This window comes from Ochlerotatus camptorhynchus, unplaced genomic scaffold, assembly GCF_037179485.1.
Source record: "Ochlerotatus camptorhynchus isolate MF236.1 unplaced genomic scaffold, CSIRO-AGI_Acam_v1.1 ptg000239l, whole genome shotgun sequence".
Taxonomy (NCBI): Eukaryota; Metazoa; Arthropoda; class Insecta; order Diptera; family Culicidae; genus Ochlerotatus; species Ochlerotatus camptorhynchus.
The window spans coordinates 293,956-311,273 of NW_027040729.1; the positions used below are offsets into that span (position 1 = coordinate 293,956).

Here is a 17,318-nt window from a genome sequence, read left to right on the forward strand (position 1 = left end):
ACCACTATCAGGTAGAGGAAAGTTTCCCCTGTCTTATGGTAGTGTTAACATGCGTGGACGAGCTACCAATTACGTCAAATCGACGATCAAATGCATTGTTTACAAAAGCTGATACGTCCCTTCGAAAATGTAATCGAGAATTGTGCAAAGTTTTATGCAAAGTGGAGAAGGTTGCATTTCATTGTCGTGAAGTAATTTTGATCACAACCTGTTACAACTCGATAATCATCATATTCTAAATATCACGCTGGGAAGCAATTTAAAATGCCTAAACTTGAATGAAGATTTTTTCACATCAAAAACAAACTAGCCAGATCAAGTATAAATATTTTATTTGTCATTCCAGTTGTTTGTCACATAAGATTTTTTTGTTTCATTTTCTGTTTTCATGCTTATTGGTAATGTAAAGATACTGTTGCTAATCCATTCATGTTTTTTTTCTTTTAATATATAACCACACACAACTTTCTTATCCTGCTGTTGGATACTCCAAAGCGTAGTGTTTTTTTATCTACTTAGATTGTAAACCTCTAGCTATTATTTACCGGGTACCCTAAATACTCGAATACAACTAACAAGGTTGAGAATGGTTAGATTTACCCATGTGTTTTTCTTTTTCTTATATAGTTTGAAGGATAAACAAAACGTTTAGAAATAAATTTTCTGAAGTCTAGATTTTTTCGTAATTGAACTAACACGCCTCTAACTTATAGTCTAATCTACTTGGAATGGCGCGATCGGTATTTTCATCAAACGTTGAACGAAAAAATTGCTGACAAAAAAACAATTACCATCTAAACACATACTGGTTTTCTTCATAACACTGCTGAGACACCACCGGATTGAGAAGTGAAAAAGATATGCTTATATTTATTTATTCATCGCCCCCGAACAATCATACCGGTTTCCGGCCAACACTACCCCGCTCAAGTCCATCAGTTTATCTATTTTCTTCAGTCATAGCACACAGGTTCTCTTTTTTGTACGGAAACAGTTCTTACCAACTTTTCTGAGATCATTATCGTCGTCGTCGTCATCGATCCGGAAGCACCTGGAAGTCGCTTTTAGTCGCTATCGTAGTCGTTCCCCTTGCCATGCGCCGAGTTCAGCGGGCGGCGGCTTTCATCGTCCGAACCATACACCACCTCTTCGTCCGAGTCGTTGATCATCGAAAAGGCCGGGTTGTCCTTGGTGATGGTGGCTTCTGCGAGCGGGTAATGGATATTTACACTAGGGATGCGACATAGACTTTGGGGACTTAGCTTACCATGCAGTGGTCGTCCGTTCGGCGAATACACATAGGCCATGGTGTAGATATAGAAATTCAACAATCCATAGAAGCACATAAACTGTGCGGAGCTTTTGTATGTGGTATTCAACTGGGCGACGAAATTATCCTCAAGGATTCCGAATCCAAACCGGCACATGGTAACCGTCAGCGAGATGGCAAGTACGAACAGCATTAGCAGTGTTAGAAACTTGAGGCGCATGTCTGAAAGTATCGATAGAGGTTTGATAGTCGGGACTTGAAGTCTGTGGGCGATAGGTAACTTACCGAAAAAGGGCATCGACCGCAGTTCACTATAAGCTCGTAGGATCAATAGGACTAAGTATAGCAAGTACATAGCACCCGAAATGTAGAAGAACATTTTGAACCCCTGGAAATAGAAGAAAAATCATTAAATGCCCAGGCCCCGATTCAGTTTGGCTGGTCGAATGAAGAATACAGTGGAAATACGTCCGTCCGGTCCAGCCAAGATGGAGGTTGAGCTTTTCTCAAATATACCGCCCCATCACCGTTCCAAGGCATTGTAACCAACGTGGTCTCTGGTGCTCATGAGCGCCAATTATCTTGTTCTCGAATTCCCAAGTAATTTAATGTGTCGCATAATTGGTGTTGGCTCAGGTCATATCCTGTTACTCGGGACTTTAGATACTATATATTCCATAGATAAGCAGAGGCGAAGTAGAATGTAGCCAAACGAGCATGACGTCATCATGGTGTTTTTTTGCGGGGCGAGTATTGTAATATTATAAGCAAAATTATTATTTATTTTCATTTCCTTATAATTTTTTTCTGGAGTAAAAATAAATCGGACATTGTTTTAATTATCAATCTCTAAATAGCCGCGGAAAACGGAAGAAGGAAATGTTACGCAAACCACTCCTCGATTCATTGTAGCAAAGATTTACTTCAAAAACATTTTGAATTTTTGTGCACGAAATAAAACAAAACAAAACTGTACAAGCTCATTTATGGCATGGAACATTTTTTGACGTTGGATAACGTCTTTCGGCAACATACAACATTGAAAACAGTCATTTTGGATGCGTTACGAAAAATTAAAAGATTTTGAACGATAATAACTCAACCGTCTCTCGATAAATTTACGAGATAATGGCATCAATCGATTGGAAATATTTCTAGCAATTTGCTGAATGTTTCAAAACTATTGATTTCATTCTGTAAACTATTGAAAAATGGTTAAAAGTAAACCATTGTCTAAAGATGGTGAAAATCGATTGATTTTTTTTATATTCTTATACTTTCTCCAACCGAGACATCAGATGCGAGTATCTGACACCTCTGATATTTTCTGTTCTACTATATAAGCGTCCAACAAGGTCGCCCGTTCCATCATTGTCTATCCGATCGTCGACCCAGCAGCAGAGCAGCGGAAGCAGAGCAACGGCAGCAGAGCAGCGGCAGCAGAGCCTGGGGCGAAAGGGCAACTACGCCGAGTGCGTTGGTGCCAGTGCTCCGGTATACTGGGCCGCCGTCATGGAATGCCCAGCTGCTGCAGTTCTCAGTCGGTCGTATTCACCGTCTGCTCCGCAAGGGCAACTACGCCGAGCGCGTTGGAAAAATGGCCCTTTTCAGGGCCACAACATTATAAAGAGAGAGTTTAACGTACGTATGCGAGTATCTGACACCTCTGATATTTTCTGTTCTACTATATAAGCGTCCAACAAGGTCACCCGTTCCATCATTGTCAACAACATCAGCCCAACAAAAAGCCACCAAACTTTCGCAAAAGAGTTATTAAGGAATATTCCTAAAATATAATATACACAATTAAGTACAACACATAACATACGTTATCCAACGCCAACCCTGCGGTCGTATCTAGTATACACGGTGTTTCGCGAAAACCCATTAATGGGTATAAAAATACCCATTTCCGCTAAAAGTGCCCCTCCTCATTTAATGGGTAAACTATGGTTTACTCATAAATGGGTAAATGGGTGGTCTGTCAATAAATGGGTGTTTTTTCACCCATTTTCTTATATTGTGTTTACCGTAAAATGGGTGAAAAAATACCCATTTTTACAAATGGAGGATGCAAGCGCTCGTTGATATAAAAAAGTTTTTGAAACATTGAAAATAAATGCAGGTGTTCCGCTCAAATTTTTCACGAAACATTATAATACAAATTATCTATTGTATTGACTTATCCGTAAGCCTCTCCAACGTTTTGGATTCTATCTTTTTCCGGAGATCGTTGCTGCGGACAGTAACTGTTTGCATCGAGGTTTGCAGCCGGTGACGGAAATGAGACGATAAAATTTCGAAGTGTTTTTTCACCCATTAATGGGTAAAAAATATACCCATTATTCAGCCGTGAACTAATTCTTTAAATGGGTATTTTTTCACCCATTTTATGATTTCAAAATTCCCCCATTTTTTGACAGCTGCATACATGGTTTGAAAATGGGTATTTTTTTACCCATTAATGGGTTTTCACGAAACACCGTGTACAACCCTTCCAACTTTTTTTGCGGATGCCAGTAATAGCAACCGGTGGAAACTAACAATTTAAATTGGCTCACTACTTGACTAGCCTATTGGTCCCAAGCAAATCGATTAACGTAGCCCATGCTAGTCGAAATTCTAGTACTACACTATGTTTGTTTTGATTCGCTATGAAAATTTGACAGATAAAATGAGGGGTTCGTGGATTTTTCTATCCTTCGAGGGGTGCATCGATTAGCTTGGGACCGAAGAGAGTACCAGAGCTGAGCCAAAAAGTTGAGCACTTTTCTTGGGGACCTTTCGGTCTTAGAGTTACCTCTATGGTAATAGCATTTATTTTTAATGATAATATTTTTACCCTAAACCCGACCCGGGTCCGGGATCTAAAAAAATATTTGTCGGGCTCGGGTCGGGTACGGGTAACAAAATAAACGAACAAGTACGGGTACGGGTCGGGTTCGGGTAATATTAGTTGCATCTTAACCAGTCGAAAAATATTGGTTCTAAAAATTCTGTAGTTACTTGCTATTCTAGTTTCATCCACTTCGGATGAGCAAACTTTTTCAGTGGCAGGAGCAACATTAGACCACAAACGAAGTGACAGACGGAGCGGCTCGAAAACTTTGGTGACTAACGTGCTATTTCAATTTTTCAGTGTACCACATGGCAACACTACTACTACTGGATTGTACCACATGGCAACACTACTACTAGATTGAACTAGCATTTTCACCAAATGTACAAGAATGTTTTGGTTCTATCTCTTTCACTCTACTCAAAACTGAAATGCATAAAAAAATGACAAAATGATACGCACTCTTTGCACACTGTCAAAGAATCATTGTACACAAAATCAACTTTGTTCAAATCAAAACAAAAAAACTAACCCATCTGGTGGATGATGGCACAAGCTTCCAAGAAAATTCTATTACAGTGAACCACATTATTTTAATGGATTTCTTCGCCAGTTAGTCGTCTGTCACTTCGTTTGTGATTAGACGCTAGAAGAACAAAGCTCTCACCGGGAACTTTGAGTACATTGACATTCGTTCACATGAATAAGCGTTTTTGGCCTACCGGTAATTAATGTTTACTCTCATATTCACTGCTTTATTCTGTAAAATACTGAATACGAACGATGACTCGAAAATAAATATGTTGTTAGATAGTTTTAATTTTTGAATAGCATTTCGAAAATTTCAGTTTTAGCTGTATATTTTGGATCGGGTTTGTGTCGGGTACGGACGGGTATTGAGATTTATGATTTGTCGGGTTCGGGTCGGGTACAAGTTTTAGAAAATTTAATCGATCGGATTCGGGTCGGGTACGGGTAAAATAGTATTCAATTTATCGGGTTCGGGTCGGGTACGGGTAATGGTTTGTATTTTGAAGTCGGGTTCGGGTCGGGTACGGGTTCTTGAAAATTTAATGAGTCGGGTTCGGGTATTGAAATGTCCATACACCAGACCATATCTACTCTGCATATCTATGGAATACATAGAGTAGATGACGACTTTGGCAATACCTTATTCTATTATCGTCAGGTGGTAAACAACGTCATTGAGAGCTCAATTTTGGCATGTGGATACATTGTTCTATCAGAGCATCTATTGGCCAAATTTGAGTGCTCTAGGACTTTGTTTACCCCCTGACGATAATAGATTAAGGTATTGCCGTTTACAACGAATACTTCAATAGACGACGATCTTCAGCTCTTGTTCTGTCTGAAAAATGTCCGTTGGAGGCAACATCAAAGAACACGCGGTCCTGCTTTGAAAGTTATCTGGAGGGATTTGCAAAAACAAATTAAAATACGATTCTCTACCCTGAGGAACAAAAATTTTGAAAATAATGTGTCGAAATTTCCGAGTTCCAAATCCTTTTAGAAACCCACAAAAGAAAAAAAATCTCAAAATCTTAAAAAAAAATGGTAAAATGTTATTCACAAATACAGAAAAAGCTCATAAACTTACTAAGAAGTTAATTTCAGTTTAGGTGTTACCAGTCCTATTAAGAATCACCGAGCGTTCATTCCGGGTGGTGAGCAAACCAGAAGAAGAAGAAGATGCAGATGTGTGGTACCATGGAGCCTCTTCTCGGAAAGAGTGTATTGTTAATAGAGCTGGTCTACGCTTCAAAGTTAGCTTCTGTGATGTTTGGTATCACATAAAAGGTAAAATAGTTAGCCCCATCTTCATCGAAATGAAAGTATTACTGACAATAATAATAACTCGATGATATGCAAATTTATACGATAGGTAGCTGGATCAACGATATTTAAACATTCAATCTCGACAACTTTTAATTCTGCATGTCAACATCTTTGACTCTCCTTTATCTTCTCCTTCACCTATGCATCTACGCTTCTATGTTCAGAAGTAACTTAGCCCTCATTTATATATAAAATAACATATAAATATACATTTAAATACATATTTTCAAAAGAGAATGGAGGGTCCAACATGGCATCCGATTGAAGCGATTTAGACGGAGAGAGTGGGAACGCCAACTACCTGTTGATCACATTTCATGGATCAAGGGTGGATGCTTCTCCCCACTCATTGGAGCATCTTCCTGTTTGCGGGCTCGTCTTTTTGACCAATTGTGCGATCATGTTGCTGGAAGAAGATTCTTTACTGTCCCGTAGATGCGTATAGGCGACTTTGCCTATCGATCCACCCAATCCGTTGTTGACCCTTCATACAGCGAAATATTGAGGTTATTAAGCTTGATCAAGACAAACAGAGAAGAGAACCCAACTAATATTTTCAGCTTTAGAAGCCAACTTTTCCAGCGTTGTGCTGTACAGTAGCTGAAACAAAACTGCAGGTACAGCTACAAGCAGAAGCTAGCAAAATAATTTTGGAGAGCGTTTACTCAACTTTTTCACAACCGTTATTCAATGGTTTAACAACTAAACAACCTGTACTCAACTAATAAACTGTGTTAGCGCTACTTTGGAAGCTATTTTACACTCAACTAGGTTTATTGTTAGACTTGTGCAGTTTTACAGTTTTTACTCTGCTTCTGCTGAATTAACTAGTCGAGAAAAGTGATTCATGTGTGTAGAGTCCTGACAATTGCATTGATTATTTGAATCAGTGTATGACTCTTGGTATGATTGCAGAATCCATCTATACCGACTAATGTCTGCATCAAGTCGACCCTGCCATAACAGTGTGTGCGTGTAGCACAGTGAATGTGTGAGTATTGTAGATACTCGGGTAGATGGTAATGAACGTACGCGAGCATACGAGTCGGGCACTTGGATCAAAGCGTGCGTCGTGGACAGCAGAAACTTAGAGGAACTCTACAATGTGCACTATTATAAAGCCTCTACTCAGCGATCTTGTTGTAGAAGGGCATGTCAATTTGTTTACGTCAGTTCAAAGTGTTGGCGTAGCGAAGTTGGTAGTATCAAGGTTCGCCAATTCGGTCGTCTCGAGTTCGATTCCAGGTTCCAGTACAGTGTAAATAATTTGGTGGTGTTGCTTATAGTTAATTTAGATTAATTTGAATCGCAGTAAAATAAACATGATAAATTCCTTCAACAAAAAAAAAAGCGTAAACAATATTTAACCTGGCGTCAAGAGAAAGCTGTGTAGTGATTGTTGGATAATTGGGTAAAGGTTGAGTAAGCGCCTTTCAAGTTCACACACAACTAAACAGCAGGATAACAGCTGTATAGAAGCCTAAATGGAAATGAAATAAGAGCTTGTTCCAACCGTTACAACAGCCATAAATAGCTGACTAAGTTCGCCAGATTTGCTTGTATAGAGGTTGTGTAAAGTTTTCCTCATATCGTATAACATTTGAATAAAGACTGGAACGAGCAAAAATTGGTCGACAGAAAAATCGTTTCTTCCAGTCAAAATTCACATCACAAAAATCTTCTTTTTTTTTCCTTTTGGTAGTTCAATTCATATATTTAAAGGAAAAAAAGTTCGTTTATTCTTTTGGTTTTCCAAATCCGAACTGCCGTGCCTTCCGCTTAACCTCTTCCATTAAATTTTGCACAGTGGTCTCATCGACCTTATTCGCCGCCGAACGCCAGTTAGATTTAAACTGCTGCTCGTTTTCCATGGATTTATTAGTTTTTTTTTTTTAGATTCCGTTTGACCAAGGCCCAATACCGTTCGATAGGGCGGAGTTCTGGGCTGTTGGGAGGGTTGTGGTCTTTGGGTACCACAACATCGCTATTCGCATCGTACCACTCGATTGCCTTTTTTCCATAGTCCTCGTCAAGTCCGACCAGAACAGCACAGGTCTATTATGTTGCTTTATGAATGGTAGCAGCCACTTTTCCAGGCATTCCTGGACGTAGATCTCTTGATTGATTGTTCCCGTAGTACTGAAAATGCCGCGTTTTGAAAATTTCAGCCACCTTCCCTTTTCCTGATGCGGTATAAAACTCCTGTCCCGGAACCTGCTTGAAATCCGCCTTCACATAAGTTTCGTGTGAGAACGTCGGATTCTCTTGCTACGCGAGCAAAATTTTGACACGCTGCTTCTCTTGCTTGGACGTCATTTTAAAAACTGGAGAGCAAACGGTGAAAACTCATCATAGCAACCATTGTATATACACTCAACTTCCAAATGCAGCATTTCAGGTTTTTCTTATGCATTTTTAACAGAAATACACAAATTTGAAGTTGATCAATTTTTGCGCGTTCCAGACTTTAAAGGTTGAGTAAAGGTTTCTTCATATCGTACAACTTTTGAATACAGCTTGAGGCTGTTTAAATGAAATGAGTAAAGCGTTTACAATGCGAAAATTGTTAGTTGGGAACCCACTGCTATCGGACTTAGTTTCCGTGCTACAATACCTAGGTGGTAGACCACTATCATGTATCATCATGCACTAGTCTATTAAGGGGAAGCTTACCGGCCCGAAAATAAAACAATAATTTCGATAAATTTTATATGCGACAGTTAGAAGATACTGAGAGGTTAGCACATATCATCGGCAAGAGACGTGCGTGTGAGAAAATTTGCGAAAAAATCTAAGGGCATCGGTGGGATTCGAACCCACAATTCCCATTCAGTACACGGGGGCATTGCCACGGGATAAATTTTATTTTTCTAAAAATATTGGAAAAAAATATAAAAAATCCAAGAAAATCAGTTTCTTCCCTAGATTTTTTTCAAAAATTACATGTAAAAATATTTTTTCTATCTCATCATGAAAAAAAATTGGACCCTCAGCAAAACTGAAAAATCGATGTTTTGTGGTTTTTTGAGTCCAACTTTATGCCATAATAACTCATACAAAATGTTTTCGCACGTGAATTTTCTTTGAAAAATTAGACAAAATGTGATTTTTTTTAGATTTTTGATATCTTTTTCCAATATTTTTAGAAAAATCAAAACGTAATTATTTTTTTCGGAGCGGTGAGCTTCCCCTTAAGAATCAGGTTGCTCGGGAGTATCTGAATATTTAAAATTGGGATTTTTTTTATGATTCCTGGGAACTGATTTGGATCAAGTAAGAACTATATCTAAAAACTACAAGGGACAGCCCTATGGGGTTGTACGCAATGGCGACGTAGGACTACGTGGTCTTGTATAATAAATCTTATTTGTTAACTGCAGCAAGAGTTTGTATTTTGTGTAGGAATAAGAATTTTAGCGGGGTTCTCTCTGTTTGTACTCTTTATTATGAAGCGCTTGACATATATGGCCCACAGAAACTCACGAAGAGCTACTGATTCCGATCAATAGCGGTGCGGCTTCTTCCTCCTTCTATGGATGCTCATGTGGGCTGCAGCTCGCTGCTTGCAGGCATCTTTTCGTTGTGTACTTGAGAACAATGTTCAACGCCACGTGCTGAAAGCACTGCTGTTGCTGCTGCTTATGCCGACAACCTGACATCACCACACACGATAATTGGAACTGAATCCGATCAGCGGTTGAGGTCAGCCCTGACCATCGCAGTATTGTCCATGTGCTGTCTAACCTAGCTTTGGAGCATATTCTAGATCCTGTAGACGTGAGACGTGAGAAAAAGTTTGTGCAGCAATGTTGATTGCTGCACAAACTTTTTCTCACGTCTTGACATACCGTATGCGTAATAATGTTTGCACCATTGAGCAATGTCAAAATTAAAAAAATTCTCAAAAATTTTGTTTTCGAGTTTTTTTGTTTATGTAAAGGGGGATGTCGATCGAGTTTCCACTTGCTGCAATTACTCCACACGCTTCCGGAATGCACGGCAGGTTCTAATAATGTAGTCTGGATCCATTTCTCTCCAGGTACGGGTCAATGTTTGTCTGAGGCTTGCTGTACTCGGGTGGCGTTTAGAACAGGCCTTGGCCTTCATGACGCGCCATATTGAGTAATCCAGCGGATTAAGATCGAGGCTGGATGGCGGCCACATATCCTTCGCCTTGAACGGAAGATGTTCCTGAAACCACTTCTGAAGGCGGTTCGAGGTGTGGCACGGAGCCCCATCTTGTTGAAATACAACATTTGGCTTCGGACCGTACTGTTCTTTGATCCACGGAAGAACATACTTACTCAAAATCCCGATGTAGACCTCCGTGTTGACCTTGTCGCCTTCTGGAATGAACACCGGGTTCATTTTTTTGCCATCGGAAGCCACCAATCCAAACGACATAACGCTAGCAGGATGCTTGGTCAGATACACGTTCTTGTGCTCGTCGGCCACGTCTTTTACTGGAAGAGAACTAATATACCGGCCGGTTCTGGAATTTGATACGGGATCAACGGTAAACATGCTCTCGTCGGTGAACAGGATTAAAGGATTTTTTCGTTTAAGCAAGTTCAAGATTTTCTTGCATCGTTCGACTCGTAGCGGTTGGTAATCATGTGAGTTTTTTTTCCGTGCCCTCGACTTTGCCCCGCAATCTTCCTTTACGATCTCCCGTGCCGTAAAGTCACTGATCCCGTGTTCCTTTGCCATTTTCGTTATTGAACGCACTGGATTCACCCGAATCTTCCTTTTGATAGTAGCGATAACCCGAGCTGACCTCGGACGACCTGTGGCCACCTTCGCGGATAGTTGTCCTTTCTTTTCTCGGTCTAAAACCCTTTTGACAGTCCACCGGGACACTCCCACGGCGATTGAAATGTCTTTTTGCGACATTTGCGCGTGGGACAAATCACGAATACACTGCCAACTCGTCATGGTGCAACTGTCAAACTAAATAAATCATTTTCTTTTATACACAGCCTACTACCATAGAGGTAACTCTAAGACTAGTAGGTCCCGAAGAAACGTGCTCAACTTTTTGGCTCAGCTCTGGTACTATCTTCGGTCCCAAGCTAATCGATTCACCCCTCGAAACATAGGAAAATCCAATAACCCCTCATTTTATCTGTCAAACTTTCATAGCGAATCAAAACAAACATTGTGTAGCACTAGAATTTTGACTAGAATGGGGTACGTTAATCGATTTGCTTGGGACCAATAGGCTAGTCAAGTAGTGAGCCAAGTTAAAATCGTTAGTTTCGTATTGATTGTTGCTACTACGGTATGAGCTATAGGTTACGTGCATGCAAAGAAAACCAAGGCATTGTATGCACAGGTGAAACGGGAACCTTATTTGTACGATGGTGCAAACATTATCAGGCATACGGTATGTTACTGACAGGCACGTTTCCAAAAGATCATCCATATCGACTCTCGCATCCCGTGGATGACGAAAGATCTTCGCTTGTTGAAAAGAACTAAGAAAGCTGCTCTCAGAAGATTTACTAAACTCCGCGCATTGCCGCTGAAATGCTACTATGTCTCTGTTTTCAACGCTATCAAAGGAGGATTCAACGGCGGCTAAAATCACATCCGAAATTCTTCTGGAACTTCGTAAATGAGCAACGCAGGGAAGTCGGCTTACCCTCTCAAATGATTTTTAACGGTGAAACTGCTGGCAATCAACAAGACATTTACAACCTGTTCTCAGCCAAATTTGCTAGTGTGTTGCAAGACGAGCTACTCTCCGCTAATCTCATTACTTCCGCGGTCAGTAATGTTCCTTTGGTCAACCAAACGCTTAGCGCTGTCGACGCCACTACAGATACGATTTCTAGAGCAGCATCTAAACTTAAGACTTCAGCTAAGGCTGGACCCGATGGTGTTCCGTCGATTATTCTTAAAAAGAACATCACTTGTCTTTTAGATCCACTGCGCCGCATATTCCAGCTTTCTCTTTCCAGCGTCATCTTTTCGTCTTGCTGGAAGTCTGCGGATATGTTTCCTGTTCATAAAAAGGGAAGCAAACGCGACGTAAACAACTACCAGGGAATCACGTCGCTGAGTGCTGTATCAAAACTTTTTGAATTGGTTGTCATAGAGTCCCTAAATGCGCATTGCAAGCAATATCTAAGTATAGATCAACACGGATTCATAACTGCGCGTTCCACAACTACGAACCTGCTGAGCCTGACGTCTTACGTCACGTACAGTTTGATTGCTCAGACTCAAACGGACGTTATTTACACAGATCTTACGGCAGCATTCGATAAGCTGAACCACGAAATTCGGATCGCTAAGCTTGATAGGCTAGGGATCGGTGGAAATTTTTGGAGATGGTTTCGCTCATACCTCACGGAGCGCCAAATGACAGTAACTTTGGGTACTTGTCGCTCAGCAAGCATCTGCGCAAAGTCCGGTATACCTCAGGGTAGCCATCTGGGACCATTGGTATTTCTCCTTTACTTCGACGACGTTCACCATGTTATCACAGGGCCACGATTATCGTTTGCAGACGATCTGAAAGTGTTTCTGCGCATCCGTTCTCTCCAAAATCAGATTGACATCTTTGCTGACTGGTGTAGTCTAAACCGACTTGGTAGTCAACCCAGCTAAGTTTACAATCATTACTTTCTCACGCAAGAAACAACCGATTATTTTCAACTACAAACTACTAGGCACGACTATCGAACGGGTGCATTGCGTGAGAGACTTAGGCGTTTTTTTCTGGACTCAAAGTCGTCGACAAAGCGTCCAGAACTCTTGGCTTTGTCTTCAAGATTACTAAGAACTTCACAGACATTTACTGCTTGAAATCGTTCTATTGCTCTCTCGTACGATCAACTTTGGAATACTGCTCTGCAAATCTGGAGCCCGAACTACAATAATGGGGCCGAGCGAATTGAATCTGTGCGACGACGTTTTCTTCGCTTCGCACTCCGTAAGCTGCCTTGGAGATACCCACTTCGTCTTCCAAGCTACGAGAATCACTGCCAATTGATCAATGTCGAGCCCTTACGTATCCGAAGAGATGTTTTCAGAGCCTTAACCGTCGCCGATCTCTGCAAGGAAGAATCGACTGCGATGCAATTCTGCAACAAGTGAACAGTAATGTTCAACCTTTTATGCAAAGACTTGCACTTCTTCGAACTAATGATAGCTTAGGGAGCGCTATTTACGGCTTGTAGCGAGTGTTCAACCGAGTAGCGTCGATGTTCGATTTCCACTTGACACGGAATATGCTGTGCCGAAGATTCTCTGCCTTTTTCGCTGACCGAAGGCGCTTGACGCCTAACAGCTGAGGGTAAAATTTTAGATTTATACATTTTTAGTACCTTGACAATTATTTCCTTGTTATATTCGTTTGTAACTGTAGTATATGTAGTCTGTATAATCTGAATTTTTTTTTACAACTCATCATCGGGACTATTTCTAGTCTGTTGACTAGGGGGAGCGTGGGAAGGCTACATTCAACATCTTGAAAATAATGCCATGAAGGACATGAACATTTAAAGTCGCCCAGTGTCTTAAAAATTTTACTACGCCGGTGAAAAGGTTCAAAAATCTCTATATTTGTGAACCCGAACATTACATTATTTTACATGCAGTAACCATTTTAAAATTATGTTTTAGCAGCTTATATACCGATGGGCCTCAGATAGCCTAGTCAGTAAAGGCACGGTATTACCAACCCGGAGGCGGGGCAGGTTCGTTTCATAACTGTGGAAGTGCACCTAGTAGAACACTAAGCTGAGAGCCGGCAAAACGATCGCTACAGAAGCGTAAAAGCCTAGAAGACCAAGAAGAATAAGCTTCCCAATAAGTAGCACAAATTCATTTAATTATGTTGAGTAAACTACTGCACAACCAAAACCAGTCATACAAAGGTTATATAAACTATTACAGATCATGTGTGTTGCTTTGGTTATATACCCCCAGTGTCGAGACCTACTGCCTCTGCCTAACTGTTCTGTTGCTCGCTCTCCACTATATACTCACATTATAGTTCGCGGTGTCGACGAAATGGCTGTAGGTGGGATCCTTCATTTCGTTGCTTTCCCACGTCGCTAGCACAACGGCACACAACCATATGGGCAAAATTACGATCAACTTCGGTACATAGAACGTCAGCAGCTTCCGTTCGTTCTGACGCAGTCCGTGGTAGATGCACAACCAAAACAGTAGCAAGGCGCACAGGAACGTGGCTTGGAAGATTGCGTCCAGCATTCCCGGTAGCCAACTGTTTATCAAGAATATCAACGGGAAAACGGGATCTGCAAAATGACCACTCTATTTATTAAAACCGTTCAATGCTAACAAACGCTAATGTCATTACTGTTGTACAGCAGCAACAATGGCAGCAGAATCGACATCCACTTCTGCTCTATCGACCAATCGTAGATGGGATACTTCCGAAGGGTGTGCGCGAACCAACAGGTCACAATGAATGTAAACAACAGAAATATGAATCGGAACCATATCTCGATCTGGGTGAACGCTGGATTGTATGTTTTGAAGTAGAACTGTACGCTATTGATGTTGTACCGATGGTGGAATCCATCCAGCCCAATGAATCGTACCGTGATGATGTAATGGGCATAATCCAAAAAGCCCAGATGTAGTACGATGAACTCGTCGCAGGCATCACGTGAGCAGGTCAAATGGCGCGTACGATTTTTACTGTTTTCAACACTCAATACCGTAACCGGTTTGTGCTCCACCGTGAGGCCGTCGATTCCAACACTGACATGGAAACTTTTGTCGAATATCTCATCATCGGTGTTGTCCGTCTCGATGTTGGCTATTAGCCACAGCTGCTGTGAGTACGTAGTCATCAGTGGCGTTCGCATCACAAACGGCCCATTGGCTAAGTAGTCCAGGTTTGGACTGGTCGTATTTGGCATCAGCGAACTTCCGGTGACCATCGTAGTCAAGGTAATGGGTGGTCCAGCCAACCCAATGAAGATGCCCAATCCGAAGCAGGCAAAGAACGCCAAAAAGACCACTACGAATTCCCGCTTGTTCATTGAATACAGTCGCATATGGACGGACCGTTCACAGCGATCGTGATGATAGGCAGGGGCGATGTACTTGTTAAACTCGCTGAACAAATCACTAAACTGTGATAGGGAGTTTCTCAACCTCAGGAACATCCCTCCGGGGGTTACGTACGAATAACCCAGACCGGAGGTATCCTGAGGTGGTTTAGTAGCCATTTTTAAACACTCGACACTTCTTGCTGTAAACTTCACAACACAATCACTTCAGCCACTTCACAGGGAAAATTTTCCGGAGGCCATCTTTTTCCACGGCGAAAGGCAGAGTCGTAGTAGCAGGCAAAACACACAAGACTATGATCTAGTATACTTGGTAATTACACAGGTGTTACTTTTTAAACACTACCAGTAACGTGAACCCGTAATAATTGGAACTATTCTGGGGCCAATCAATCAATTTTCTATAATCGAACACCAGTAACAAAATCACATTAGCAACTGGACGATGGTTCCGATTCGTGTTTCGGGAGATTTCCTGTTTCCCGATTCTGTCAAAACAAAGTGTTGGATTTTCATCAGGAAAATTGCTGTGCGCTTTCCCAGAGTTGAATATGGAGAAAGGCTGCTGGAGCGCAGACGCGCACGTGCCACTCCAGTCTTATTGGCATGGTGGGTATCCTCTTGTCACATGGTTGCGTATCTCACAACGTGCTGCCTGACCACGGAAGGAACTCACGAATGTTATCATTAACGCACTGTTTTGGAGTAATCACACAGCCTTCTAATGCCCATACTGCTGCTCATCGCAAGTCGGTCCCATGTGCGTTTTTGTCAAAACTGATTGCTCCAATGAAGATATTTTCATAATAACTTTGTGTGTGTGTGTGTGTGTGTGTGTGTGTGTGTGTGTGTGTGTGTGTGTGTGTGTGTGTGTGTGTGTGTGTGTGTGTGTGTGTGTGTGTGTGTGTGTGTGTGTGTGTGTGTGTGTGTGTGTGTGTGTGTGTGTGTGTGTGTGTGTGTGTGTTGTGTGTGTGTGTGTGTGTGTGTGTGTGTGTGTGTGTGTGTGTGTGTGTGTGTGTGTGTGTGTGTGTGTGTGTGTGTGTGTGTGTGTGTGTGTGTGTGTGTGTGTGTGTGTGTGTGTGTGTGTGTGTGTGTGTGTGTGTGTGTGTGCAATCTAACCCCCACTGTCCGGCAGTGTTATTATGGAAGAAAACTGCTTTTTATTACCCTTAAATTAAAGCAGGTTTAGTCCGGGAGTAAGAAGGTGTTAGCTCTATTGCAGCTCCAGTGACCCATTTCAGAATGCCTGGTAATTCACGACCACTCCGAGGTCACTTTTCCTTACAATAAGCCCCGCATGTTCACTCTACCTTTATCAAATGGATAATGGTCTCATAAATACACTTATATATTCAAAAAATATTATTTCGAAATCTGGCACGTATATAGTTTTGAAATTTGTTCAACTGTATTAAATCGATTTGAATGGACATTTCTTACCAATTTTGTTTCGAATACCTATTGATTCATCTGCTGGCAGCACTTACTGGCCCTTACCGGCGACCAACTCGCTTGATTCACTCCATCTTGATGACCTTCTGTTTGCCTATCAGCCTCTTCCAATTTTCGTCCTTCAGATACAAATCCGGAATAAGATCTTATCACAATCAATTTTAGAGTTTTTTTTTAATCGTTCAAATTTGATAAAATCCATAAAAACACAGAGACTTTTTTTTTAGCAAAATCAAAACACGTCATTTCAATCGCGCGGCCTACTTCCTTCCAGATATTTTCATAATAACTTTGTGCTGGAAAGATTGGAAACATAGTCAAACGAATTGTCCCATTACAGCGTTGTGCCGAAGTGTGACAATCAAGCCGTCGGTCTCAGTACCCCATGAGTTTGCCAACCCTGCAGTTATGACTTTTAAGATTATTTGTTTACCTCGTCAAGTTCTCACGGATGACTAAATGAGCTATTTGTGTGCATATTGCAGGGTATATACGATGGTAATAACTGTGCTTGTCCTGTTTATAAGTAAAACGAGCATCAAATAACACGTATGTGGATCTTGTTTGACGTAGGACTACGTCTGTGATTTCTATATGGGGGTACACTTTGTGAAAACAGAAAATGGAACATGTAACAAAGTTATGAAAGATTTTGAACATTAATAACTCAGCTGCCCCTGGACCAATTTCAATAATTTTTTCACCAATCGATCAGAAATATGTCTACGCATCAAAAGCAATGTTTCCGACTGATGATTTTCAACAAGAAACTATTGAATAAGTGTTAATTGTCCAATGTAAAAATAAAAAGTGAACACGCCAAGCATCAGCGGCCATGTATGTC

General features: G+C 41.1%; 1 protein-coding gene across 1 annotated transcript; it reads right to left on the reverse strand.

Moving 5' to 3' along the window:
• Positions 1-315: 315 nt before the first annotated feature.
• LOC135704400 (transmembrane protein 181) lies at positions 316-15,610 on the reverse strand. Its single transcript, XM_065225846.1, has 5 exons — positions 14,302-15,610; positions 13,965-14,239; positions 1,556-1,658; positions 1,268-1,492; positions 316-1,204 (listed from the first exon to the last, which is right to left on the reverse strand). The coding sequence occupies exons 1-5, from the start codon at positions 15,179-15,181 to the stop codon at positions 1,065-1,067; spliced, it is 1,623 nt and encodes a 540-aa protein (XP_065081918.1). The 5' UTR covers positions 15,182-15,610; the 3' UTR covers positions 316-1,064.
• Positions 15,611-17,318: the final 1,708 nt, after the last annotated feature.